General features: G+C 54.2%; 3 protein-coding genes across 6 annotated transcripts; 1 reads left to right on the plus strand and 2 right to left on the minus strand.

Annotated features, from left to right (window-relative positions):
- Positions 1–86: 86 nt before the first annotated feature.
- DOK1 (docking protein 1) lies at positions 87–4,145 on the minus strand. The gene is made up of 5 exons (XM_059659338.1): positions 3,440–4,145; positions 2,851–3,150; positions 2,588–2,681; positions 2,226–2,410; positions 87–2,030 (listed from the first exon to the last, which is right to left on the minus strand). The coding sequence occupies exons 1-5, from the start codon at positions 3,509–3,511 to the stop codon at positions 1,224–1,226; spliced, it is 1,458 nt and encodes a 485-aa protein (XP_059515321.1). The 5' UTR covers positions 3,512–4,145; the 3' UTR covers positions 87–1,223.
- Positions 4,146–4,306: 161 nt separating this feature from the next.
- LOXL3 (lysyl oxidase like 3) lies at positions 4,307–20,700 on the plus strand. Of its 3 annotated transcripts, XM_059659339.1 has the most exons (16): positions 4,307–4,433; positions 6,027–6,351; positions 7,671–7,834; positions 8,436–8,650; positions 14,157–14,213; positions 14,800–14,859; positions 17,275–17,494; positions 17,727–17,907; positions 18,046–18,200; positions 18,431–18,598; positions 18,731–18,893; positions 19,089–19,332; positions 19,432–19,547; positions 19,631–19,767; positions 19,858–19,969; positions 20,149–20,700. In XM_059659339.1, exons 2-16 carry the CDS (start codon positions 6,039–6,041, stop codon positions 20,220–20,222), a joined length of 2,379 nt encoding a protein of 792 aa, XP_059515322.1. In that variant the 5' UTR covers positions 4,307–4,433; positions 6,027–6,038; the 3' UTR covers positions 20,223–20,700. The 3 variants fall into 3 exon arrangements, with proteins under 3 accessions (XP_059515322.1, XP_059515323.1, XP_059515324.1); XM_059659340.1 differs by lacking the exon at positions 14,157–14,213; XM_059659341.1 differs by lacking the exons at positions 14,157–14,213; positions 14,800–14,859.
- HTRA2 (HtrA serine peptidase 2) lies at positions 20,628–24,384 on the minus strand. 2 transcript variants are annotated; one of them, XM_059659347.1, is made up of 8 exons: positions 23,749–24,384; positions 23,444–23,648; positions 23,163–23,357; positions 22,775–22,807; positions 22,431–22,536; positions 22,219–22,288; positions 21,111–21,206; positions 20,628–21,005 (listed from the first exon to the last, which is right to left on the minus strand). In XM_059659347.1, the coding sequence occupies exons 1-8, from the start codon at positions 24,246–24,248 to the stop codon at positions 20,840–20,842; spliced, it is 1,371 nt and encodes a 456-aa protein (XP_059515330.1). In that variant the 5' UTR covers positions 24,249–24,384; the 3' UTR covers positions 20,628–20,839. The 2 variants fall into 2 exon arrangements, with proteins under 2 accessions (XP_059515330.1, XP_059515331.1); XM_059659348.1 differs by lacking the exon at positions 22,775–22,807.
- Positions 24,385–24,473: the final 89 nt, after the last annotated feature.

The raw sequence follows: 24,473 nt of genomic DNA on the forward strand, positions 1-24,473 counted from the left end.
CCCTCTGTTCTCAGTGCTGCCCCCCACCCCACTCCTCAGCCTGGGAGGGCACACCCACGCCTCCTGCTTCTCCAAGTGGGGACTCATTTTCTTTGTTTTGTTGTTTTCCTTTGGGTCATTTGATTCTGTTAACACAGATGAAGATTAAACACTCAGTAAACCAACACCATTGTTAGGAGCATTTCAGGCCCCGAATTTCTCCTTGTGGCTGTGTAAGCAGGTGGATATCAGATCATCTTCGGGAAGTGGCCTCAGAAGACAAGGATAAGGCTTTCAAAGCTGGTGGAAGACAAGCAGGATTGAAACCCAAGCATGATTTTGTAGCCTGTGCCCCTTCCGCTACACCTACCCCATTGTAGTTCCCTTTAGGCTCCAAACATAAAAGTGGTTGGTACTCAGTACCTACATGCAAAGTGTGTATGGATGGGATGGGTGGCGGGGAAGGTATGAAAAAGATCTATTCCTTTCCTATTCTCCTCTCCTCACACCTATCCATCTTCCCATCTGCCCTCTCCATCCACAGAATAACTATAAAATGTTTACCTTCTCTGTACTTCAAATTGCACTAAGTACTACTCCTTCCATATAACAAGTAGAAACTGTTAAGTTTTCCCAGTTTACAAAGGAGCAGCAGGGGTAACTAAGGGTTGCAGGTGCTACCAAACTCACCCAGGGTCACAGAGATGGGGTCAAGCCCAGATGGGCTGGATGGACCACCCAACACATCCCTGGTTCTCCTCCTGATCCCCTCCACACCCACCCAGCACACCCTGCTTCTGTGACTATTCACACACATAGACCTCTTAAACCCTCTGGCTTTAATGAGAATAAAACTTTTTTTTAAATAAATCTCTGGGGGGGGAAATACAGGGGAAAGGATCCAGGCAGTCCAGCATCTTCCTACAGCCTCCATGCAGGGCCCTTCAACTGTACCCACTCTAATCCATAGACTTGGTCCAGCAACTGTCCATTCTTTTCGGGGGATGACTTAGAGATGCTGGCCTCCCCAGGTACCATCCCTGAGCCCCTCTCATCTGTCCCACTTCCAGGACTTCTGGGGATTAATCATCCTCCCCTTGACTCCCCTGATTTATCTGATCCTCCAGTCTCACACAGGCCCCTCCAGTCCTCTGGGTCCCACTGGTTCTAACAGGTTTCTTTGATCCCCCCAATGCCACCTCTCCAAGGTCCTCCTATCAGCAACCCCAGCCTTGCTCTACTTCTCATGTGGAGCCCTCTGACTTGACCCCAGTCCTGTCGGCCCCTACTCTAGAAAGCCCACAGTCCCAGTCCCCTGAGGCCCTGCTCTTCTGGATCTGGCTGTACAGGGCAGTGTCTGAGCTGTGACCTTTGCTGCCACTGCCAGCTGTACCAGGTTCAGGGAAGGCCAGGCGCTGGGGCTTGGGAGCTGGGACGGGCTTTGTGCTCCGAGGGGGAGGCACGGCGTAGTCATCAGTGGCAGGGTTGTAGGGGAGCTCGTAGCCCTCCTCCTTCGCTCGAGCCTGGCACCACCATGCATCCTTGGGCTCCTGAGGCAGATCATAAAGGCCCCGGGCAGAAGCTGCTCCCGGGCCCTCTGGTTCATCATAGATGGGGTCCTCCTTGGGGTCCGTCAGCTTGGCCTTCATCAACTGCTGCTGCACATGCTCATACAAGTCCCAATAGAGAGTTTTCTTTAACTGTACCTTCTCCCCTGCCTGAGGCGCGGTGCTGTCCAAAGGGTCTGAATATAGGGAATCTTGGGAAGGACCTGGAGGAATGCGCAGAGAGTCTAAGGGCTCAGCGTACAGAGCGGGCGGGCTGTCTGGGAGCTCCTGGGCACCAGGGTGGGAAGCCAGCTTCCCCTCTGCCACTTCTTCATGCGAATCAGCTCTAAGAACATCCTGCCCCTGACCAGCCTTGCCCTGGGCCTTTTGCCGGTGGATAGCAGTCTCGACTGCCTGGAAAATGTCATTTCCCTGTGCCGTCTGGAAGGTGAAGTTTCCAGGGCCGGAGGGGCAGCGCCGACCAGCCTCAAAGGAGAACATGACCTGAAAGAGTGTGAAGGGAAACACATTCCCAGGAGTCAACAGGAGAGGTGAGGCCCAGAGAAGACTAGCTGCGAGGGAGGTGGGCTCCTGGACTAGAAGGGTTATCCAGAAGGCAGAGCTTCCCGCCTTCCTCCCTGCCCACCCAGCCCTCAGCCCCAGCCCCAGCAAGCCGGCCTTCCCAGCCGGCACCCCTACCTTGTCTCGGCCATAGCGACGCAACAGCGTGTAGGGCCAGGAGAGAAGTGGCTCCAGTATCTGACTCTGAGTTCCCACAGTCAGGAGAGTCAGCTTCTCAGCCTCCACCCTCAGCACATAGGAGCCATGCAGGCCGCAGCGCTCAGCGGCTTCGGTCCTCTGTACGGTTACCCAGAACTGGGATCCTGGGAGGAATGCTCAATGAGACTGGCACCTGGCTGGGGGCGGGGACAGGTGGTCCGGCACTCCCTCGTAAGCCAGCTCTCAGTAACTTCCCACTTCCCCATGGCACCCCAGTCGGTCCCTTCCCAGGGGCACCCTTCCTTTCCACCTCCTCCCTGCACAGCTCTCCAGGCGGCTACCTTCCCAGGTGGGGCTATACAGCGAGTTCTCCAGCATCTCCAGGGCAGAAAGCTTGGGTGGGTTCTCGGCAGGCGCTGGACCCCAGCTGCCTTTCTGGGGTAAAGAGAAAGAGAGTACCCAGAACACTGTCATTCCCTCAACGCGGTTCCGAGGGTCTGAGCCAGCCCAGTTCCCCTGCCCAGTTCCTACCCCCATCCCGCATCGCCCCTAGGGTCCAGTTCGGCTCGCCCCAGCCCCTCTCCGGCAGTCCTGGCCCCCTCACCGGAAAGGCATTCAGGCACAGCATTTGCACCCAGGCGGCGCTGGACGGCGCATCGGCCGCCAGCAGGTGCGAGCGCTGCGCGGTGTCCAGGCGGAAGGCGGCGGCTCCGGGCTCAGGGGGGCTCTCCACGGCCACGGGCACCACGCTCACGCACTCGGCTAGACGGATCACCTTGCAGTCCAGGCGGCGCGAGCTCCCTCGGCCCCCTCCAGAGCTCGGCCCCTTGTGATCGAAGAACTCGAGGCGCGCTACGCCGTGGGGGCTGGCCGGGTAGAGCACGGCCCAGGTCTTCCTCCACCTCTGCGGAAAGAGAGCGGGAGGCGCTGGGGAGGCAGCGGGCGAGCGCCCGTCGGGGAAGGAAGGACCCGCGCAGGCCGCTTCCCAGGCTCAGGCTTCCCGACGGGGCCTGCGAGCGCGCACCCCAAGGCGGGCAGACGCGCCTCCGCAGTGTGCGGAGGCTTCGTGGGGACTTCACCCGGCTCTCGGCTCCCCGCGCCGCGCTCCCACCCGCTGCCTGCCCCTCCCCCTTCCCGGGCCCCATCGCCCACCCCTGGCTCTGGTGGGGTTCGGTACCCCCGCCCCGGTCTACCTTGGCACCGAAACGCTGACCCTGCAAAAAGAGCGGCCCCTCCATCACGGCCCCGTCCATGGCCCTGTCCATGGCCCCCGGCGGTTCCTTCTTTGCTTCCTGGCCTTGCAGGCAGGAGGCGGGACGGGGGCGGGGCGGGGGCGGGGCCGGGCCCACCCGGGGCGTTCCCGCCGGCGCCCCGGACCCCGCGGACCCCGAGCTGGGAGGACAGAGAAGAGCAAGAAGGGGAGAGGGTCCCCAGATAAGCTGGACGGCGCACTCCCTCCAGGCCCCTACCCTACCCAACGCCCTGGGACGCGCACGGGTGGCTCCACCAAGAGAAACCTCGCGGTTTCGGCAGGAGGGCTCTGGCGCCCGGGCTTGGGCATGATGTCATATGCTCAACGTGACGTAGGAGTGAAGGCTGTGACATCACCTGGAAAATGCCGACCGGCACCCTGGGGACCCGGAGGGGCCGCGTGGGCCCTCTTAGCCTCAGTTCCCCCTACCAGACCCGCCCCCAGCCTGGCAGTTTACGCCCCACGGAGCCGGGGACCTGGAGGAAGGGCTGGGGACTGGAAGGCTTCCCGAAGCCCGGAGCTGAGCCGCGGGCTCCCGCCGCCACAGGGGCCGCCTCCTGGGCCGCTCCACAGCCCCGTGGCCTCTTGCGTGACTGGATCCCTGACCGCAGCTGCCCGGCCTCCAGCCCGAGGGAAAAGAAAGCTTCATTGAGCCGGCCCGGAGGGGCGGGACAGGGGTGGGGAGGTGGAGCAACAGTGGCCAGCTAGCTCCACCGGGGAGGGGAGGACCTAGAGGAGGGACCTGGCCGGGGAGGAATTCAGGGAGAGGGCGGAATGTGGGAGGGCTCAAGGGGACGTGGGAGGGACAAAAAGAGAGGGGGGAGAGGGCGGGGGTCCAGTCTCCCCTGGCAGAGCACTTTTTTGGGGAAGTCCTAGGACTGATCTCCAGGACCAGGACTCTTCTCCCAGCGTCTAGGGCCCCCGCTCAGCCCAAGGTAAGGGGGTCACGCTGCCGGCAGGAGGAAGGGGAGTTGCGGATGGAGATGATGGTGGAGGGTCCAGGGCAAAGGGGTAACGCGGGCTGGAGTCCCAAGGGAAGCCAACCAGCTGGAGGTTTTATTATTGTCAAAGAGTAAGAGAAGATTGGAGAGAGGAGGCAGATATTCGGGGGCGGGGGAGAGAGGGAGGGGGCAGGGTTTTCCAAATAGGGCAGCTGGGAGGGTCCTAAGGCTGGGGAAACCTCTGTGAGGCCCTACCCCTGGGCCCCCACGCCTAACTGTCCCCAGAAAAAAAAAAGCTGTCCTGTTGGGTCGTTTGTCTGAGTCTGGGGAAGCATGTTGGGCGCCCCCAGCCCCTCCCCTGTGCAGTACGGGAGCTGTTCTCAGCCCAGACAGAGGGAAGGCCTTGGCTGAGAAGATGAATGGTGCCCCCGCCTCCAGTTGCCCGGTGACAGTGGTGGGGATGGCGATGTTCGCAGGAGACTTGGACAACCCCACTCCAGCCCCCCACCCCACCCAGCTTGAGGGCTGGCCCTCCTGGGCCCCTTGACCCGGCAGGGCACTTGAGAGCCTGTGTGCTGGGTAGGGCGTGCAGTGGGGTCTCCGTGGACTCCAGCTTCTGCCCGCTGGGCCTCAGAATCTGCCCAGATAGGACTCTGGGCTTGGCCTCAATTCACGGGACCCTAGATCCGAGGACCTCCTAGGCCCCCCCCCCCCCCCCTTGCCTGCTTCTCTCTCCCGTAGCCGTCTGCCCCCTGTCTGACTGGCTGAACGGGTCATCTGGGTCCCGCCAGCCTCTGCTTCTCAGCTCCTGTCAGTCCCTCTCCTCCTCACCTGTTGCCCGCCTCTCAGCCACTCCCCAATTCTCTTTGCCTGGCTGTCTCCCCATCTCTCTCTCTCTCTCTCTCTCTCTCTCTCTCTCTCTCTCTCTCTCTCTCTCTCTCCTCTCTCTGTTGGCCCCCTTTCATTCCCATAATTTCCCTTCCTCTCACATCCTGTCTGTCTGGGTCTTCCTCTTTGTGTCTCTTGCTCGGTCTCTATCTCTTTATTTCGACAGACTCTTGGTCTCTAATCATTGATTTTGATCTCTGGGTCGCTTATATTGTGAGTGGGTAATGAAGGTGATAATTATAAAACTAGGGGAGGTCGATGTGACACATTAACAACTAATAGGGAGAGTTCTACTCTACAAAAAGAGAGCCAGTCTCTCTCCCCCTCTCTCCCCCCCCTTCTGTTTCCAGCTCCCTCTCCCCCTCTTTCACTCTCCCCCTCTCCCTCTCCCCCTCTCCTCCTCTCTCCCTCTCCCCCTTTCTCCCTCTCCCCTTCTCTCCCTCCACCCAATCTGATTCTCTCAGTCTCCTTGACTCTGTGTTTCAGCCCCTGTGTAGTGTGCGTTTCTCCCTCACTATCTTAGTTCCTGTCGTTCTCTCCCCCTGTGTTTCTGTCTCTGGTCTTGCTAAGTGTCTCCTTTCCTCTCTTGACCTCTCTCTCTCTCTCTCAGGCCTGGACCTGCCTCAATCTCAGTCTCTCTCTCTCTCTCTCTCTCTCTCTCTCTCTCTCTCTCTCTCTCTCTCTCTCTCTCTCCCCCAGGCCTTCTCTGCCATGCGACCTGTCAGTGTCTGGCAGTGGAGCCCATGGGGACTGCTGCTGTGCCTGCTGTGCAGCTCATGCCTGGGATCTCCATCCCCATCCACGGCCCCTGAGAAGAGGGCTGGAAGCCAGGGGCTGCGGTTCCGGCTGGCTGGCTTCCCCAGGAAGCCCTTCGAAGGCCGAGTGGAGATACATCGAGCTGGCGAATGGGGCACCATCTGTGATGATGACTTCACGCTACAGGCAGCCCATGTCCTCTGCCGGGAGCTGGGCTTCACAGAGGCCACAGGCTGGACCCACAGCGCCAAATATGGCCCTGGAACAGGTGAGCGCCAGGTGTAGCCTCGGTATTGCCCAAGTGTGGCTCAGTGCAGGGAGAGAACAGCAGGATGGCACAGCCACAGGACCACAGGTGAATGATGTCTGGATGTCCCAAAGCCAGTCAGGATCCTAGATCCTGCAGCTGACAAAGTCACGTTATAGGCCAGAGCTGAAACCAAGCTGGAATTGACTAGGGCAAGTATGAATGTTTAGGAGCAATTCCAACTGAGGCCTGAGGGGTGCTTGCACTGTATGAGCCCACAGTTGGAGTGATAGAAGCTGGTGCAGTCTGCAGCTGATACCCCAATTCCCACCAGCCAGGACACTTCTGGAATAAAGTGTCACTTGTAAGTGCCACATTTTAAGAGAGGTGGTAGAAAATAGAAATATTTTCAGAGGATAGCTGCCCAGATGTGGAAGATTTGAAGCCAACTTTCAAGGAGTAGTCGCTGAAGAAACCAGGGATTTCTGATCTGAAGGAAAAACTTGGATAGCAGCTACATGACGGATGTCTTCAAATATGAGGACAGTCATGTGGCTGCGGGATTTTTTTGGATGGCATCAAAGGACTGAATCAGACCTGGTAGGGGAAAGTCATAAAGAATCACAAGGACTGTGTAATGGCTCCAGCCGCCTGGGCAGGCAGGAGGTCGGTGTCCCAGCAGAAGCTGGGAAGTCCTGTCAGAATAGGCATCAAGGATCCCTACACAATGGCTGAGACAGACAACCTTTGAGGGGCCGCCCAATTCTGAGAGGAAGGCAGCGACACTTAGTTCAGTGAGGTCCGGGCAGAGAACAGAACAAGGGGCAATGGGGAAGCACAGACAGGGCAGGCACATGGGAGGCTCAGGTGAAAGGTCTCAGATTTCCAAGTCTCGCCAATGGCTCGAACTCCTTAGCCTCCGTGGGCTACGTGGTCTCAGGCAAGTTACTTAACTTTTCTGAACCCCCATTGATTTTTTAATATGAAGTGGTGATAATACTTCTGGCCGCTCTGTTCTAAGCATGGTCATGTATGTACACACCACAGCAGCGTGCCTAACACAACAGGTACTTGGTTAACTCTAGCTGTCGTTGAGTGGGTAAGAACCAAGCAGAATTTCAAGGTTGACCCTTGGTTTTTTATTCACCAAATTCCTGAGTATCCCCAGAACACCACCAGCCCTCCATCGATCCTATGCCTCTTTTTTTTATTGCCTCCAAGGTGCCCTGTCTCTCCCCACCCATTATCTTATCAGAAAAAATGGGATCATTATAGCCAAGAGTGAGGCCTCCACATTCGCTCTACCCACACTTCTCTGTCCCCTATCTCTCCCTCCACAGGCCGCATCTGGCTGGACAACCTGAGCTGCAGTGGGACCGAGCGGAGTGTGGCCGAATGCACCTCGAGGGGCTGGGGGAACAGTGACTGCACCCACGATGAGGATGCTGGGGTCATCTGCAAGGACCAGCGCCTCCCTGGCTTCTCCGACTCCAATGTCATCGAGGTCTGCAGTTCACACACACACACACACACACACACACACACACACACACACACACACACACCAGCCAGGTTGGCCAGACAGGGAGGGCTGTGGGGTGTTATGTGTGGTTAGAGGAGACACTAGAAGGTAGGGGGTTCCATAGGCCCCATACGGTAGTTTGGGTTGTTAGGAGCAGGAGCTGGGGGCTGGTGTGGGTGGGGCCAGGGATAGAGCTCCTGGATGTAAGTTCCAGATTTTCCAGCGTTAAACCCGGCAGGAACCTCTCCAACCTCCTCCCCGTCCCCAGGGAGACCTGTGCTCTCCTAGAACATCTCACTCCTTACTTGCCCCTCCTTCAATGCCACTTCCTCATGAAGTGCTCCTCCTGCTCCTGCGGGTGCTCCTTCCTCAGCTCCTCAGCACCCTTGGGGCACAGCACAGCATGTCCGTCCACCCCACACACCCCTCCATACCCACTGCGGGAGGCATGGCACCTCTCTCAGCTCCTGCTCCCCGTTGGGTCTGCACAAGCACACTCGGTCGGTCGGGGTTCCTTCGAGGTGGCAGGACGTGTGAAAGGTGCTACTGGGGTGCCTTCCTCTGCTTGTGGTCCCATCCTCAGGTGGAGCATCACCTGCAAGTGGAGGAGGTGCGGCTCCAGCCAGCCGTTGGGCGGGGCCGGCGGCCCCTGCCCGTGACCGAGGGGCTGGTGGAAGTCCGGCTTCCCAGCGGCTGGTCCAGAGTGTGTGACCAAGGCTGGAGCGCCCACAACAGCCACGTGGTCTGCGGGTTGCTGGGCTTCCCCGGCGAAAAGAGGGTCAACACGGCTTTCTACAGGTGAAGGGATGGGGGCGCCGGGGAGCAGGCTGGGGGGAGGGTGCTCCTTGAAGAAAGGGGTTTGAGAGACGGGGTCCTGGGATAGTGGGGGAGGGGGGCGTTGGGAGGCTGGAGAGTGAGGGGTACTGTGGGACCGTGGAGGGCTCCCCAGGCCGCGCTGCGGTCCGAAGCCGGGCGGGGCGAGTGGCGGCGGGCGGCACGTCGGTGCCGTGACGCCAGCGGAGGGCGGGCGGAGTCCCCGCCCCGCGCCCCAGGCCACGCCCCGCGCCCCAGGCCACGCCCCGCAGCCGCGGTGCCGGCGGTCAGGGCCTCCGCGCCGGCGCGGCCGGGATCCCGGTCTGAGTTCAGGGAGGGCGAGGGCGCGCCCTGCCGAGGTGGCGCCGGGCGTGTGCAGCGCGGGGAGCCCGAGGCCTGGAACTGCCCGGCGTCGCCCGCGGGGCAGGGCGGCGTGTCCCCGCCTCGGGGCCCAGCCCGGAGGCCGCGGGAGAGGGCGGTCCCGGCCCCCGCGGGGCGCGTCTGGGGGCGCGCGAGCCCCGAGGCCTCCCAGGAATGTTCGCCAGCAGGTTCCGCGGCGGAGGCGCCATGCTCTCCACCTGTCGGAGAGCCGCTTCCGAAAAACGAGTCGAATCGCACTGGCGACCGGCTCGATGTTTGCAGCCACTCGCTTCCCTGGTGCATCTAACTTGAGAAATTCAAGAAATTTGGAAACCTTTGTGCTCGCTTCGGCAGCACATACACTAAAACTGGAAATCTTTAGTCTCTGTAATCTGCTTTTGCAGGCTAATGCTTCTTTTCTTCACCTTTCCTTAGACCGGTTTTGCAGAAAGAACTCTTGACATCTATAGGTGACCTTCCGCTGGGCACACTGCCTCCCACGTGGTCTGACATGTCAGAGGAGGGACACGTGGAAATGCTCAGCTTCCATTAAAGCCGGCCTAGGTTTTGCATTGCCTTTCTGTTGAGGCAGCAGCCCACGGCGCGTACTGAACTTGTAACCACAACTCAGGTCTTCCCTTATCTCTGCTCCTGACAGAGCAGCCTGTCTGAACCTCCATCTATGCTGAGTGTACCCTGTAAGTTTGTTACATCACTTTAAAACCGTTTTAAAAGTCATGGTGACCGCGTAGATTATCTGGAATCTTGACATTATATTCCCTGTGTCATCCCTCCCAGCTTCCTCTGGTAGACAAACATGGTTAGCTAGGCCTCTGGCTCCATCAGAGTGACTGTGAGAAGAGTTGAAATGTTTAAAACCAACGCCTGACTCTTCTTAATGAAAGTTCCCTCCGGGTTTACATCAAGCCGTTAATCATTAGTTGTGAAATGTTTGTCCAAACAATTTGGAACAGACTGAACACTACAATGATGTAACATTTCACCATCTTATCTATAATGAAATCACGGGAAATTTTGTTAGTTTTTGCTAAAATCCAGATACATTATGTTCACCATTCTCCAGCCTTCTGATTTAGTAATCGTTCAAAAAAGAAAATCCTGGTGGTTTGAGCTAATTTTTCCTGAAAGCCCTTTAGGTCTCTAAGGATTACCCTAGTTTTTCCTCAATGTTCACAAACTTTCTATTTCATAACTTACTCTAGAATATTATTTATCTGTAGGTTGAGGAATCCTTTTTGAAAGTCAGTACATGATCCAACCTCCAGTCTTTTCCATTCTTGCTCAAATTTTCCTGCCTCGGCTCTGAGACACATCTGGAAGTTCTTTCATTCCCCAAAAATATAGTTTATCTGCTCTAGTGACACAACTGTTGTAAAACATCTATATGCTATGCTCCTCTGCTATTATTATCTATCTTGGGGCTGTATTTCTTTCTCTGTGTTTATTCTTTGTCTTTCCTAATTCAAAACCAGGTTCTGAAAGATGAGTATGAGTTAAACAGCAGGCATTTCAAGTGAAAAGGGTAGCATGAACAAAGGTGTAGAGATTTGTTCATTCAGTATTATTTACTGAGTGCCTACTGTGTGCCAGGGGCTGTTGCGATTGAACAGTGAACAAAACAGACAAAAATCCCTGATCTCATGGACTACAGAAGAATTGGAAAATAAGTAACATTACAAAATGTTAGAGTGGCAAAAGGTGTGATCATTAAAAATAAAGCAGGGAAAGGGTTACAAAGTGGTAGTGGGACAGCAGTTTTAAATACAGCGATCAATAAAGTCCTCTTTGGAAAAGGCATTATTTGAGAAAAGATTTTAAGGAGGTAAGAGCACAAGCTATGCAGATATCCAGACCAGCATTTTCAGGAACAGGGATCATAAATGAAAAAATCCTGGGAGTGTGTACTGGGGCAGGGGAGCATTCTTGGCATGCTCCAGGAGGCCCCTGGGGCTGGAGCCGAGTGCACAAGGAAGAAAATTATAGATGTGATAGAGAAGAAGGTAGTGAAAGAATTTAGGAGGCTTTCAGTTTTACTCCGTGTAAGGTAAGGTTTGGCGCAGAAGTGTAACATCTGACTTCCATTTTTAAAGATTACTTTCTGCTTAATTAAGAATAGGCTGTGTGCCCTGACTGGTTTGGCTCAGTGGATAGAGCGTCCACCTGCGGATTGAAGGGTCCCGGGTTTGATTCCAGTCAAGGGCATGTACCTTGGTTGCAGGCACATCCCCGGTAGGGGGTGTGCAGGAGGCAGCTGATGGATGCTTCTCTCTCATCAATGTTTCTAATTCTCTTTCCCTCTCCCTTCTTCTCTGTAAAAAAATCAATAAAATATATATATTTTTTTAAAAAGAAGAGACTGTGAGGGATACAGTAGAATAAACGAGGCAGAGAGACTGGTTCTCAACCTTCTGGCTCTTTAAATACAGTTCCTCATGTGTGACCTAACCATAAAATTATTTTCATTGCTACTTCATAACTGTAATGTTGCTACTGTTATGAATCGTAATGTAAATATCTGACATGCAGGATGGTCTTAGGCGACCCCTGTGAAAAGGTCGTTTAACCGCCAAAGGGGTCGCGACCCACAGGTTGAGAAACGCTGAGTTAGGAGGTTGTAGTCTCCTCAAAGTCAAGTGAAGAAAGTGAACCAGTGAACATGATGAAAAAAATATCAAATTCTGTCTATAGTTGAAGGTGAAACCAATACAATTTGATGAACTCGATGTGATGTGAGAAAGAGTGGAATTAAGGATCATTCCCAGGTTTTTGGCGTAAGCTAAGTATGGAGTTGACCTCACTTGATAAGGAACACAGTGGGTGGAGCATGAGGGGAAGGGTTATATATAACTTTTTATCGGATCTGTTACATGTGAAGTTCTTTAAGGCATTGAAATGGTGAGGCTGAGTAGGCAATTGGGTATATGACTCTAGAGTTCAGCTGAATGAAAGTATTTTAAATCCTGAAACTGGACAACATCAAAAAGGGAGTGAGTGTTAAAAAAAAAAAAAAAAAAAAAAAAAAAAAAAAAAGAGGTCCAAGGACTGAATCTTGAGAACTTTAAACAGTATGAGGTCAGGAAGATAAGGTGAAATGCAAACAGTGAGGTGGGTAGAAAGAAAACCAGATGCGATGCGTATGGTGGCCTGGAAGCCAAGTGCTTCGAGGAAGGGAGAGTGACCACCTGAGTCTTACTGTATCTTATTTATAAATTAAACTTGTTTAATATATATTTTTATTGATTTCAGAGAGGAAGGGAGAGGGAGAGAGAGATAGAAATATCAATGATGAGAGAGAATATTGATCGGCTGCCTCCTGCATGCCCCCTATTGTGGATTGAGCCCAGCCCGCAACCCAGGCATGTGCCCTTGACTAAAATCAAACCCAGGATCCTTCAGTATGCAGGCCAACACTCTATTCACTGAGCCAAACCAGATAGGGCTATAAATTAAACTTTATTGTAGGTAGGTATGTATGCATAGGGAAAATAGTATATATAGGGTACAGTACTATCCACAGTTTCAGGCATCCATTGGGGGTCTTAGAATGTATCCCCAGTGGCTAAGGGGAAACTACTGTATTTCTAAATTTCTAGATAATAGGATGTCTTTCTGAGTACTACTCTGGAGTTCAAGATGCTCTCTCTGAGTCACTGGCCAAAGGAAGTGCCAAGTATATTTTATTTTAGACATGTTTGAGAAAAAGACATTTGGAGAAAACGTTTCAGACTATACTTATATGATGAAAGGTTCTAAACTCTTAGCAATGTCTCAAGAAAGAGACCTGAGAGCTACTGCAGACCCTTGGCTAGCAATGCTGGACATATGAGATGTTTTGGCAAAAACACCAACTAAGTACATCCTCAGGGAGAAGCCAGGGCAGGAAATACTAACCAGCTTCAGCCTTATTTAGAATCTATATTAAAATCTTAGTGCCTCTGCACACTGTGTACTATATCCAAATATGACTCCTCAAGAGACACAGCAAAGCCCTACCTGGTTTGGCTCAGTGGTTAGAGCATCGGCCTGCAGACTGAAGGGTCTGGGTTTGATTCTGGTCAAGGGCACATGCCGGGTTGCGGGCTTGACCCCCAGTGGGGAGCGTGCAGAAGGCAGCCGATCAGTGATTCTCTCTCTCATTGATGTTTCTATCTCTCTCCCCCTCTCCCTTCCTCTCTGAAATAAATAAGAATTTTTTTTAAAAAAAAGAGAGACACAGCAGAGCAGAACATGTTGAAAGAAATGATAACTAAGATAATAACAGGGAATGTCATAAACTTATAAGAACAGACAAACATAGTTGCCTTCATTCATACATAGCTGGACAGGACAAAGAGGGGAGGAATTAAAGTCTTTGATTTCAAAGGGAGAATGAGAGGAGAAACAGACCTACTTTCCTGACATTGGACTTAAGGCAACCTTTTGAAGAATAAAATAGGTCAAATATTTAGGCCAATTAAAAAGAAATAAGGTTTTAGAATTCACTTCCCTAGAAGTAAGTTTGGGAGATGAGCTGAGTTCGTGAATGACAAAAGCATGTGGGATTTAACATGGGCAGGAAAGGGCTATCATCCTAAGCAGCCTGGCCTCATATTCCCTATCAAACCAACTTAACATCCTCAGATATCCCTACCTCAGTCCTTAATCCTGGTTCACTAGCCTCAGGCCTGGAAATGCCAGAAACCAGAGAGCATCCAAGAATAAAAAGACAGTCCACCTCCCTAGATGTGACCAGGCCAGTTCTCTTTCCTCACCTGGTCAGTCTGGCAAGCCTAACAGTCCTAACACCTTTCTACGTCCACCCTTTCCCTTAGCCCTCCCTCAGGTTTAGATCAGCCAAGACTTCTTATCCCCCATCTACCTTAACCTAATGTCTGTGGGTCTTGGTATAGGGGCTCAATCAGTCCTGAGCCCATGTCCTTCACTGCTGCTCACCCACCTGGTCATGTGCCTATGAGCCAAGCAGCTGGGAAGGGTAGAGCCTTGCATATAACTGATGCTCTAACATCCTGCCACCAGGAACCCTTTGATTCTTGCCCCTGGTCCCAGCTGCACCAGCCTCTCCCACTTGGTCTAGCCTGATCTTGACTCTGCTATTGTCTTATCCTCACAGAAAGTTGAGGAAGCGAGCGGCCAAAGCCTCGGCCCGACGCCCCAAGCCCCTTGGCAGGTAATGGGGCGAGAGCCCTGGGACCTCCTGCCGCCTCGGTGGCCCAGGAGGTGGATGGATGGAAGGCAGCCTATCCATGTCCATCCCCAAACCCAAACGGATGAATTAGGCTATGACTGGGGGTGGGGCAAGGAGGGAGGCAGTCATGGGAATGGGCAAGCTTTGACCTTAGGAAGCACAAGGAGGAATAACGTAGGAATGAATGGCTGAGGGAAAGCCTCCTCATCCTTATATTTCCCCCAAATAGCTGAGCCACCCGCATGCTTTCTCACCTTCCCCCAATCTTTACCTCCCTTAATTCACCCACATTCCCATTCTCTCTTCTGCCTTAACTTTCCTCTTATCTCCTCCCCTCCCCCACCTGGACTGACATCCATTCGATTTCTCCTCGCTGTTGCTGAATCCAGAGAGCAGCATGAGATCCTGGGATACAGTTCGGTGGCACACTGGGCCACCTTCACTCCACCCCTTTCCCACACTCTGCATAAGGGGTTCTTCCAGAAACAAACAAACAAAATCACCCTCTGCCTTTCCCGGGCCATGTACCTAACCACTACTTCCACTAACTTATTTCTCCTTTTTTCAGACCAATCACCAAGCGTAAAGTCAAACCCAAACCCCGAGTGGGCAGGGGGCCAATCAAGAGGTAAATAAAGTTCAGGCTGGGCGGACAGGAGAGGGACTGCCTAGTGGTGAGCCCTGTGATTGGGCGTTGGTCAGGAAGGGGTCCAAGACAGCCCTCCACCGCGCGGGGGAGGAGCAGCAGCAGCTAATACAGACCCCCTTCCAGATGATTCACTGAAAGGGAAAGCAAGGCTGGTCCTTATGGTGGTCTCTGGGGAATTATGCTCGTCACGGGATTTGTGGAAAGCTCTATAGGAGCTCATCCACTGACTGCCCTTGCTCCACATGCTCGTTTACTCCCTCAGTGAATTCTCGCAGAAACTCTGGCACGTTTGTCCTTCAGATGCCAATGCTTGCCTCTCCCCTAAGAAGTTGTGTGAGAGATCAGTGTTCCCATCCTACCTTTGTTTGATTCATTTTTTTAAAATATATTTTTATTGATTGCAGAGAGGAAGGGAGAGAGAGATGGAAACATCAATGATGAGAGAGAATCACTGATAGGCTGCCTCCTGCAAGCCCCCTACTGGGGATCAAGCCCACAACCCAGGCATGTGCCCTGAATGGGAATCAAACCTGTAACCCCCCTGGTTCATAGGTGGATGCTCAACCATTGAGCCATACCAGCCGGGCTTGATTCATTTTTTAAAATAAGTGCTACTGACCTGGACGTAAGACTCAGTGTTCCCTCTAGAACCTTTACCAAGGATGGAGTCCTCTGTGGCCCCATTGACACAATTAGGCTCCCAGTTCCCTAATTTTCCTCCTGGGTTTCTTCAAAGAGAACACGAGGGAGTGGAAAAGTTCCAAGCCGTGATTACATCTCACTAGGCTTCCAAAGGCCATTTGCACACACACAGTCTCCCTGATAACTTCTTCGGCAGTGGCTGAGGTACAGAGAACCCATCCCTTTCTATTGTGCCCTCCTCTCTTCGGTGCATTCTGAGATCACCCACTGGTCTCTTGGGACCCCTCATTCTCCAGCTCCTCCCTCTGGTGGCTTCAAAGGGTGTACTTGTGGTGCTTTTTAGCTTTGGGTCATCTTTGCCCGGCATAACCATACTCTAGCCTTCCCTGACCCCTCATTAAAGTGCGCATTGCCATGTTTACTTGGATAGTTGTGGGGAAAGGGGAGGAGGGAGTTCAGAAGAGAGGTGTCTTTTTCCTGTGATGGCCTCTTTGACTTTTATTTTCAGCCAAACAGGACTTTGGGAGAGTACCTGATCTCTTTGAGCTTCAGAAGCCACTTATCCTGAGCTTCCAAAGGTATTCTGTCGAGTCTGCAGGCTTCCTTTGCTGTGTTTATAACTGTTTCCTCCTCTGTGTCTTCCTAGCCAATGTCTTCAAATTGTCATGTTTCTTCCTTCCTCTGACATCAAGTGATGAGGCACATTACTGTGATAATTCACTGTCAAACCAGCCTCACAGGCCCACTCTACCAGTACCAGGCCTCAGCTGGTTCCCTTCCCCTCTGGGCTCCAACCAGCTGTCCTGGGAAGAATGTACTTCTGTTGCCACATGCCTAGGTGCAATCTCTTATTTCATTAGTGTCAATAAATAAATCCCCTCATTCTCTCAAGCATCTCTCCGCAGTACTTCCAAATTTTAACATCCCTGGTTTAGTCCCATTGTCCTGCTCTGGTGGCTATGGAACATTCTTTCTAATAGGTTTAAATTGCAAAAGCACAGACTGCCTCATTAAAGACTCACAGCCCGCTCAAGTCTGGGGATGGGGATGTCTTTACCATTGTTGTTCACATTCACTCTCCTTCTCTGGCCATGTGGACCCTCTAAGTCTTGTTTGTCTTGCATTTATACATCATCACTACATATGCCAGCTCCAGTCTTCCGTGTGCCCACCATCTGGTCTGTTCTTCCCATAACTGCCTGTCATACTCTGGCCTGAAAGTCCCTCTGGCCTCTACGGACCCATTTAGAGCCGATACTCACTTGTTTGCATTCTGACTCATCTAGTTAGTCCCGTCTCAGCACAATAGAAGGATCTGCTCACTCTGGCTGTTCAGGCTTCCTGTTCACGTCGACTGCCCCTCCTGCCCATCTCTTCCCACTGGGAAGTCCTAGCTTCCCATTCTCTTTGCACAGCAGCCTCAGCCTCAGCCTCCATTAGGCTCAGCAGCCTGCAACCATTTGGAACAAGGTCTCTGTCAGGCAAGTCAAGACTAGCCGCTCTCCCGTAGGGTTCTTTCGCTGCAGAAGGTCCCCCAAAGACCCTCTGTCTGGGTACCCGGGCCCTTTCAGCCTGGAAATTGCCATTCCCTTGGCCCTGTGGAGGGCAGCATTGCAGAGACGAGGGGAAGAAGAGGGGTAAAGTGGTCGTGAAAAGTGAGGGGATGGTGGCGGCATGGGATGGGAGGAGGGTTGTGAGCAAAGCGGCAGGAGCACTGTCTTACCCTACTGCTCCCCACTCCTGTCCCCACAGGCTGCTGGCCCAGCGGCAGCAACACTCCTTTGGTCTGCATGGGGTGGCGTGCGTGGGCACGGAGGCCCACCTCTCCCTCTGTTCCTTGGAGTTCTATCGTGCCAATGACACCGCCAGGTGCCCTGGGGGTGCCCCTGTGGTGGTGAGCTGTGTGCCAGGTCCTCTCTATGCAGCCTCCAACGGCCAGAAGAAGCAACAGCAGTTGAAACTTCAGGAGGAGGTTTGTGAGACACTGACCATGACCTTTCCTGCCCCAGGTGGAGAACGCCCGTAGCCTGGCCACCCATGACTAAGCACAGCCCTGACCTTTAAGGACAGAGAGGAACCTCCCCGCGGGTGGGCCACCTGAGACCATCGCCCCATCCCTTCCAGCGTTCCTCTCCAGCTCTGCTCAGCCCTCTCTGTGCTGATGTTCCCACTCACTGCCACTGGACTGTCTCTCTTCTCTATAGGCCCGAGTGCGTCTGAAGGGTGGGGCCCGCCCCGGAGAGGGCCGGGTGGAAGTCCTGAAGGCTGGCACGTGGGGCACAGTCTGTGACCGCAAGTGGGACCTACAGGCGGCCAGCGTGGTGTGTCGGGAGCTGGGCTTTGGGACCGCTCGAGAGGCTCTCAGTGGTGCCCGCATGGGGCAGGGTGAGGGGGATGAAGGTGGGAGGGAAGGGGCAGGAAGAGGTACACACTCCTGGGGGAGTGTAATCCTTGGGGAGGAGACCCCTGGACAATGAAAGCCCAGTTACAACCTGTTGATGTTGGTTTGGCCTTTGACCCTAGGCATGGGTGCCATCCACTTGAGTGAAGTCCGATGCTCTGGACAGGAACCCACCCTCTGGAAGTGCCCTCACAAGAACATCACAGCTGAGGACTGTTCCCATGGCCAGGATGCTGGAGTCCGATGCAACCTGCCCTACACTGGGGTAGAGACCAGGGTCAGTCATACTTTCCCCCTTGGTTCAGGTGCCTCGCATCCTATCCAGTCGTTGTCATGCTCTCAAGTGTGACCACTGGCCTAGGCCCCTGCAATACCGTGGCTCCCACCTGACACCATCGCTGTTCACCCTTTACGTGCCTCTGAATCACCCTTCAGCCACATGCCTGCTACAGACTCCCACTACCCCACCCCAAAAGCTTCCCCAGCTCTTCTATTCTGTCACTACAGATCCGACTCAGTGGGGGCCGCAGCCGACATGAAGGGCGAGTTGAGGTGCAAATAGGGGGGCCTGGGCCCCTTCGCTGGGGCCTCATCTGTGGGGATGACTGGGGGACACTGGAGGCCATGGTGGTCTGTAGGCAACTCGGACTGGGCTATGCCAACCATGGCCTGCAGGTGAGTAGCAAGGAGGGGAACCAAGACTATTGCCTCCAAAGCCTGTGTTTGGGGCCGAGGACCGTGGAAATGAGTCCTTTGGCCCAGGAGGCTGGATGGTGGGGCCTCACAAACACCTATGTATGTCCCCAGGAGACCTGGTACTGGGACTCAGGGAATGTAACAGAGGTGGTGATGAGTGGAGTGCGCTGCACTGGGACTGAGCTGTCCCTGGACCAATGTGCTCATCATGGCACCCACATCACCTGCAAGAGGACAGGAACCCGTTTCACTGCTGGAGTCATCTGTTCGGAGAGTGAGTGGAGAGCCAGCCAGGGAAGGGAGATTCTGGGCCACCCCTTTTGGAGAAAGAGGTCTTTATCTGGGGGGATACTCCTTCCCTGTGGAAAACCAGCCTAGCACACATCCGGCGGTGGGGGGAGGAAGCACCCCCATCTGTCCTCGCCCTTCAGCGGTGACTTCTAACACTCCCCTTCCTTCCTGGGCGCAGCCGCATCAGATCTGCTGCTGCACTCGGCGCTGGTGCAGGAGACCGCCTACATCGAGGACCGACCCCTGCACATGCTGTACTGCGCTGCCGAAGAGAACTGTCTGTCCCGCTCGGCCCGCTCGGCCAACTGGCCTTACGGCCACCGCCGTCTACTCCGATTCTCCTCCCAGATTCACAACCTGGGAAGAGCTGACTTCAGGCCCAAGGCTGGGCGCCACTCCTGGGTGTGGCACGAGTGTCATGGGTGAGAGGGTCAAGTAGAAGGGCAAAGCCACTGGGGACAGAGTGAACCTGCTGGGCGCAGGGAAGGAAACAGGGGTTCCCTTGTCTCTTGGCCCCACAGGCATTACCACAGTATGGACATCTTCACTCACTACGATATCCTGACCCCCAATGGCACCAAGGTGGCCGAGGGCCACAAAGCTAGCTTCTGTCTCGAGGACACCGAGTGTCAGGAGGGTGAGTGGTGCCTAGAATGAGCTACAGTATCTCCATCCCATAAGCTTGCCTCACACTGACATATGCCATGCCAACCCCTTCAGATGTCTCCAAGAGGTATGAGTGTGCCAACTTTGGAGAGCAGGGCATCACTGTGGGTTGCTGGGATCTCTACCGACATGACATTGACTGTCAGTGGATTGACATCACAGATGTGAAGCCAGGAAACTACATTCTACAGGTGCCTGGGGTCTGAGATTTCCAGCTGGCGAGGGGGCGCAGTGTTTATTCAAGACAGCTTAGAATTATGTTGCCTTTCTCCCACTCATAGGTGGTCATCAACCCCAATTATGAAGTAGCAGAGACTGACTTCACCAACAATGCAATGAAATGTAACTGCAAATATGATGGACATCGCATCTGGGTGCACAACTGCCACATTGGTATTTGGTGGGAAAAGCAGCCCGGGAAGACGGGATGGGAGGGAAAGCCCTTCATTCTCTTCTCCCTAAGTTGTTTCTGTCTTCCCACCCACCTCTGGATCTCCCAGCCTCTTCATTTCCCCCCACCCTTCCCCACAAAGGGTCTGTTTTCCTGCCCAAACCACCCATTCACTTTACAGGTGATGCCTTCAGTGAAGAGGCCAATAAGAGGTTCGAGCGCTACCCTGGCCAGACCAGCAACCAGATCATCTAAGGTGCCAATACCCACCTCTTCAAACCACCACTGGCCCCTAACGGCAGGGGTCTGAGGCTGCCATTACCTCAGGAGCTTAAAAGGAACCCCGGATGTCAGCAGGCCCACTGCAATCATCCAGTGTGTACTAAGGATGTGGAACTGTCAAGCATAAGTTATCAACCTCCTCCCAAGGCCAGTGGTCCGGATCTGTGGCCAAGCATGGGGATCCTGGCTCTCAGGCCCAGCACGGAGCTGAGCTTGAGACAAAGAGCAGCACCTGATAACTGGCCAGAACAAGAGACGGCAGCAGCTCGTTTTCTCGAATAGGAGGTCAGGACGGTCAGCTCCAGTATGTCCCCAGTCCAGGGGAAATGCAGCTTTCCCTCGAGCCTTTTTATGGGGGGAAAGATTAGTGCCCCCTCCTTCGTTTTGGACTATAACATGTTGCTAGGTATAATTTTATTTTATATAAAAAATGTTTTTGTGATTCCTCGGAGCCCAGGGATTGGTGCTGGTGGTTGGAGGGACCGGCCCCCCACTGGCTCCTTTAATCCTCTGTCCAGGTGCCCTCAGAGCCTAGGCCAGGAAAGCAAGGTGGAAATCAGAGCAGGAGCCCCATTCTCTTGTTGATCCATTCATTCTGTGATTTCAGGGGTCACATATAAAGTCAATGTTTCCGGTCCCCGCCGGATCCGCACTGCCAGCCGGGATTGGGTTCGAACAGCTTCATAAATATCTTCAGCATTTTGTACCACCTGCTCCCCAATGGCCAAGATCACATCACCTGGCCGCAGACCAGCCCTAAGGCAAAGGATGGGCAGAGAGAAAAAAGGGAGCAGATAGTCCAGTTCAAGGGCACACGCACACCTTACCCATCCCCACCGCACAGTGCAGTCTCTCCCTCACCGGTGTGCAGGGGAGTCCAGGATGACTTTATGGATGAGCACACCATGTTGAACATCAGGAAAGCTTGGTTCTCGAAGCTGTAGTTCAGCAAGGATGCTGAAAGGACACAAACCATGCTGGTAACCACTCCGAGGTACTCTCAAGCCCATTTGAGGTTCACCTTAAATTTCTCAATACACTGGCGATTGTATGGACAGGGAATGAACTACGTACTCCAGATACAAAGGCAATTTACTTTCTGCCTTCTACTAGCTAGGAAATGGAACATTATAGAAAAGATACCTAATTCCATGTAACACATAATGTTAAGTCAATAGCACTAATCTCATTCTAGAATCCTAAGAGAAGCTTTAAGGGAGTAGAATTTAAGCTGAGCCTAGAGCACTGGTTCTCAACCTTGGCTGCACATTAGAATCACCTGGGAATCTTTTTTTTTTTTTTTTAATATATTTTATTGATTTTTTACAGAGAGGAAGGGAGAGAGATAGAGAGTTAGAAACATCGATAAGAGAGAAACATCGATCAGCTGCCTCCAGCACATCTCCTACTGGGGATGTGCCCGCAACCCAGGTACATGCCCTTGACCGGAATCGAACCTAGGACCTTTCAGTCCACAGGCTGACGCTCTATCCACTGAGCCAAACCGGTTTCAGCAGGGAATCTTTTTAAAATCCTGATTTCTGGGCCTCATCCTCCATTCTAGGCCCAGAAATCAGGATTTTAAAAAGATTCCCAGGTGATTCTAATGTGCAGCCAAGGTTGAGAACCACTGGCCTAAAGGGCCTGATATTTAAGTATATAAAACAAGAACAACATAAATAAAGACCTGGAGTAGGAAATCAGGTTGACTGGAACAGAATATATTCACGTAGGAAACCAGGTCTGAAAAATGGCCCCTAAACACTAAATTAACAGACTGTCAATCAAAGAAGTAATGGGATGAAATCAATCTGGTGGCAGTTGTGCAAAACGGAGTGGGGTGAAAAGTCAAGAGAACAGCTATTCTGATATCTCCAGGTGCGAGGTAATTCACTATAGATAAAGACAGAATTGAGAATAAAGCTCAAAAGAAATTCCATTTGCCCACCAACGTATGTGGTCCTCATACCTGGGAGTCAGGGTCAACATCATCACCCCAATGTAGCGGCGCTGGGACCCACTGGTTCCAAACCAGGAATCTGTGATAAAAAGACAAATGAGCCTCAGCTAGCTACATCCTCTCTTCCATTCTCTCTAATCCCAGCAGACCTTCTCCAACAAGGCCCAATGAACGCCCCACCCACCACCTAAAGGACCCTCCCCACCCCAAGCCAGGCTTACTCTTCTTTTCCCCACGATGTAGAAACTCTCGAAGGCGATCAGAAGGGATGGCAAAGGAGATGCCAGCTGTGACCTTCATGGTATTCACTCCGATCACCTCCCCATCCTGCAGGGACAGAGCCCACTATTCCTTAGCCCAAACCAATAGTGGGAGATGGGGGTACCTGAACAAGAAGAATAGCAGGGAGTGTTGGGGAGGTGGGGAGATCTGGTTGGATTCTGGACGACAGCTAGCAAGGGATTGTTCAGAAACTTGACCAAACCTCACTGAATTGGGGAAAAACCCACCCCTCTCCACACTGACCTGGGGCAGGGATTCCTGGAAAGAAGAATGTCCCACTCACCAGGTTAACCAGGGGACCTCCAGAATTTCCGAACTGCAGGACAAGGAGAAAATATGGAAGAGATCCAGGGACTCTATGCCTGGGGGCATACCAGGATGTAGGCCTTTTTTCTCCAAATTATCTCCTTTCCCAGCCCTTGAACAGGGGCCACATTTTTGTAGCCCAACTTCGATATACAGGGGCGGGCAAAAGTAGCTTTACAGTTGTAATACAATAAGTAATAATAACACAATAATAAGTAATAATACAAGGATAAACTGTGTTTCGTGTACAGCCCTTGATAGGCTCATCCACCATCTATCACACTTGGTGCCTGCACCACAGCCTCGCCCCTTCTCCCAGCCTAGATCGCCATCCCCGCCCCCCCCCCCCCCCCATCAGTACGCACATCAATGGCTGCATCAGTCTGGATGTATTCCACATTGTTTTGGGGGAGGCCCAGTTCTTTGGCCGGACGCTGAACCGAGCTGACGATGCCGGACGTGATCGTGTTCTGCAGTGCAAAGGGGCTTCCCATGGCCACCACAAACTCCCCTTGCCGGACATCAGCGGAGCGTCCCAGGGGCAGTGTGGGGAGAGGCTCCTAGAGAGAATGGGTCAAAGGGGCCCGTCACCTGGGGGTGCTGGCAAATGCACAGCCCCGAGCGGACCCGCCGGCCCGGACCCCACCTTGGTCTGGATCCTCAGCGTGGCGATGTCGGCCACCGGATCCACGGCTGTGACCGTGGCTTCGTAGGTGTCGCCGCTGGGCAGCCTCACACGAACGCGGCGCCGATCAGCCACCACGTGGGCATTGGTCACGATGAGCCCGTCCGCAGCCACCACGAATCCTGAGCCGTTCGAGATGGGGACTTCGCGGCCGGAAAAGGGGTGTCTGGAACGGGGGGAAGCGCGGGCGTGAGGAGGACGGACTCCTCCGGCTCGCCCGCCCTCTAGCCCGCGACTCCGGTGCCGCTGGTCTACCCCGCCGTTACCGGCCCAGGATCTCGATATAAACGACCGCAGGTGCGGTCTTCTCCACCACGTCGGCGATGAAGTTGTACTGGCTCCGGGGAGAGGTGGGCGGCGGGCGAAGGACAGCGGCCAAGACGGACGGGGGACCCCGCCCCCCGCCCCACAGCAACAGGAGCACTGCCCCCCCAGCACCCAGGGCCACAGCCAGCCACGTGCGCGGAGGGGACCCAGGGGTCCCTGAGCCCTCCCGGGTCTGAGGATCCGGGGCCCCCGCAGTCAGCCGTGCTCGGGAATCCGAAGTCCCCGGCGTCAGACACGTTCGTGGTCCAGGGACCCCCACAGAGAACCGGGCCCGGAGACTGGGGGTCCCATAAGTCACTCGGGCCCGAGGGGTTCCTGACGTCAGCAGGGCCCGGAGGTCAGGGGTCAACAGGGGCGCCTTCCCCCAGCGAAATCCCCCCAAAGCCCGCCATCCCCGAAGGCTCCAGCCTGCACCCCGCCCCGCCCTCAGTGCAGCCATCAGCTCCGCCTCGGCGGCCTCCTCGCCCGCCCTACACAGAGGCGGCACCCGGGACGTGAGCAGGTGACCGCGGGGCGCGGAGCACGCCGGTACCTGAAGTCCTGCAGAGGCGCACCCGGCCCCGGATTCCGGGAGGCCGGCTCCGCCCCCGCCCCGAGAATGCCGGGTATTGTAGTCCCTGCGGCACGCGAGCGCTGGGGCGGCCCCAGGGCCCGCGAGGCATGC

This window comes from Myotis daubentonii, chromosome 12 (assembly GCF_963259705.1).
Source record: "Myotis daubentonii chromosome 12, mMyoDau2.1, whole genome shotgun sequence".
Taxonomy (NCBI): domain Eukaryota; kingdom Metazoa; phylum Chordata; class Mammalia; order Chiroptera; family Vespertilionidae; genus Myotis; species Myotis daubentonii.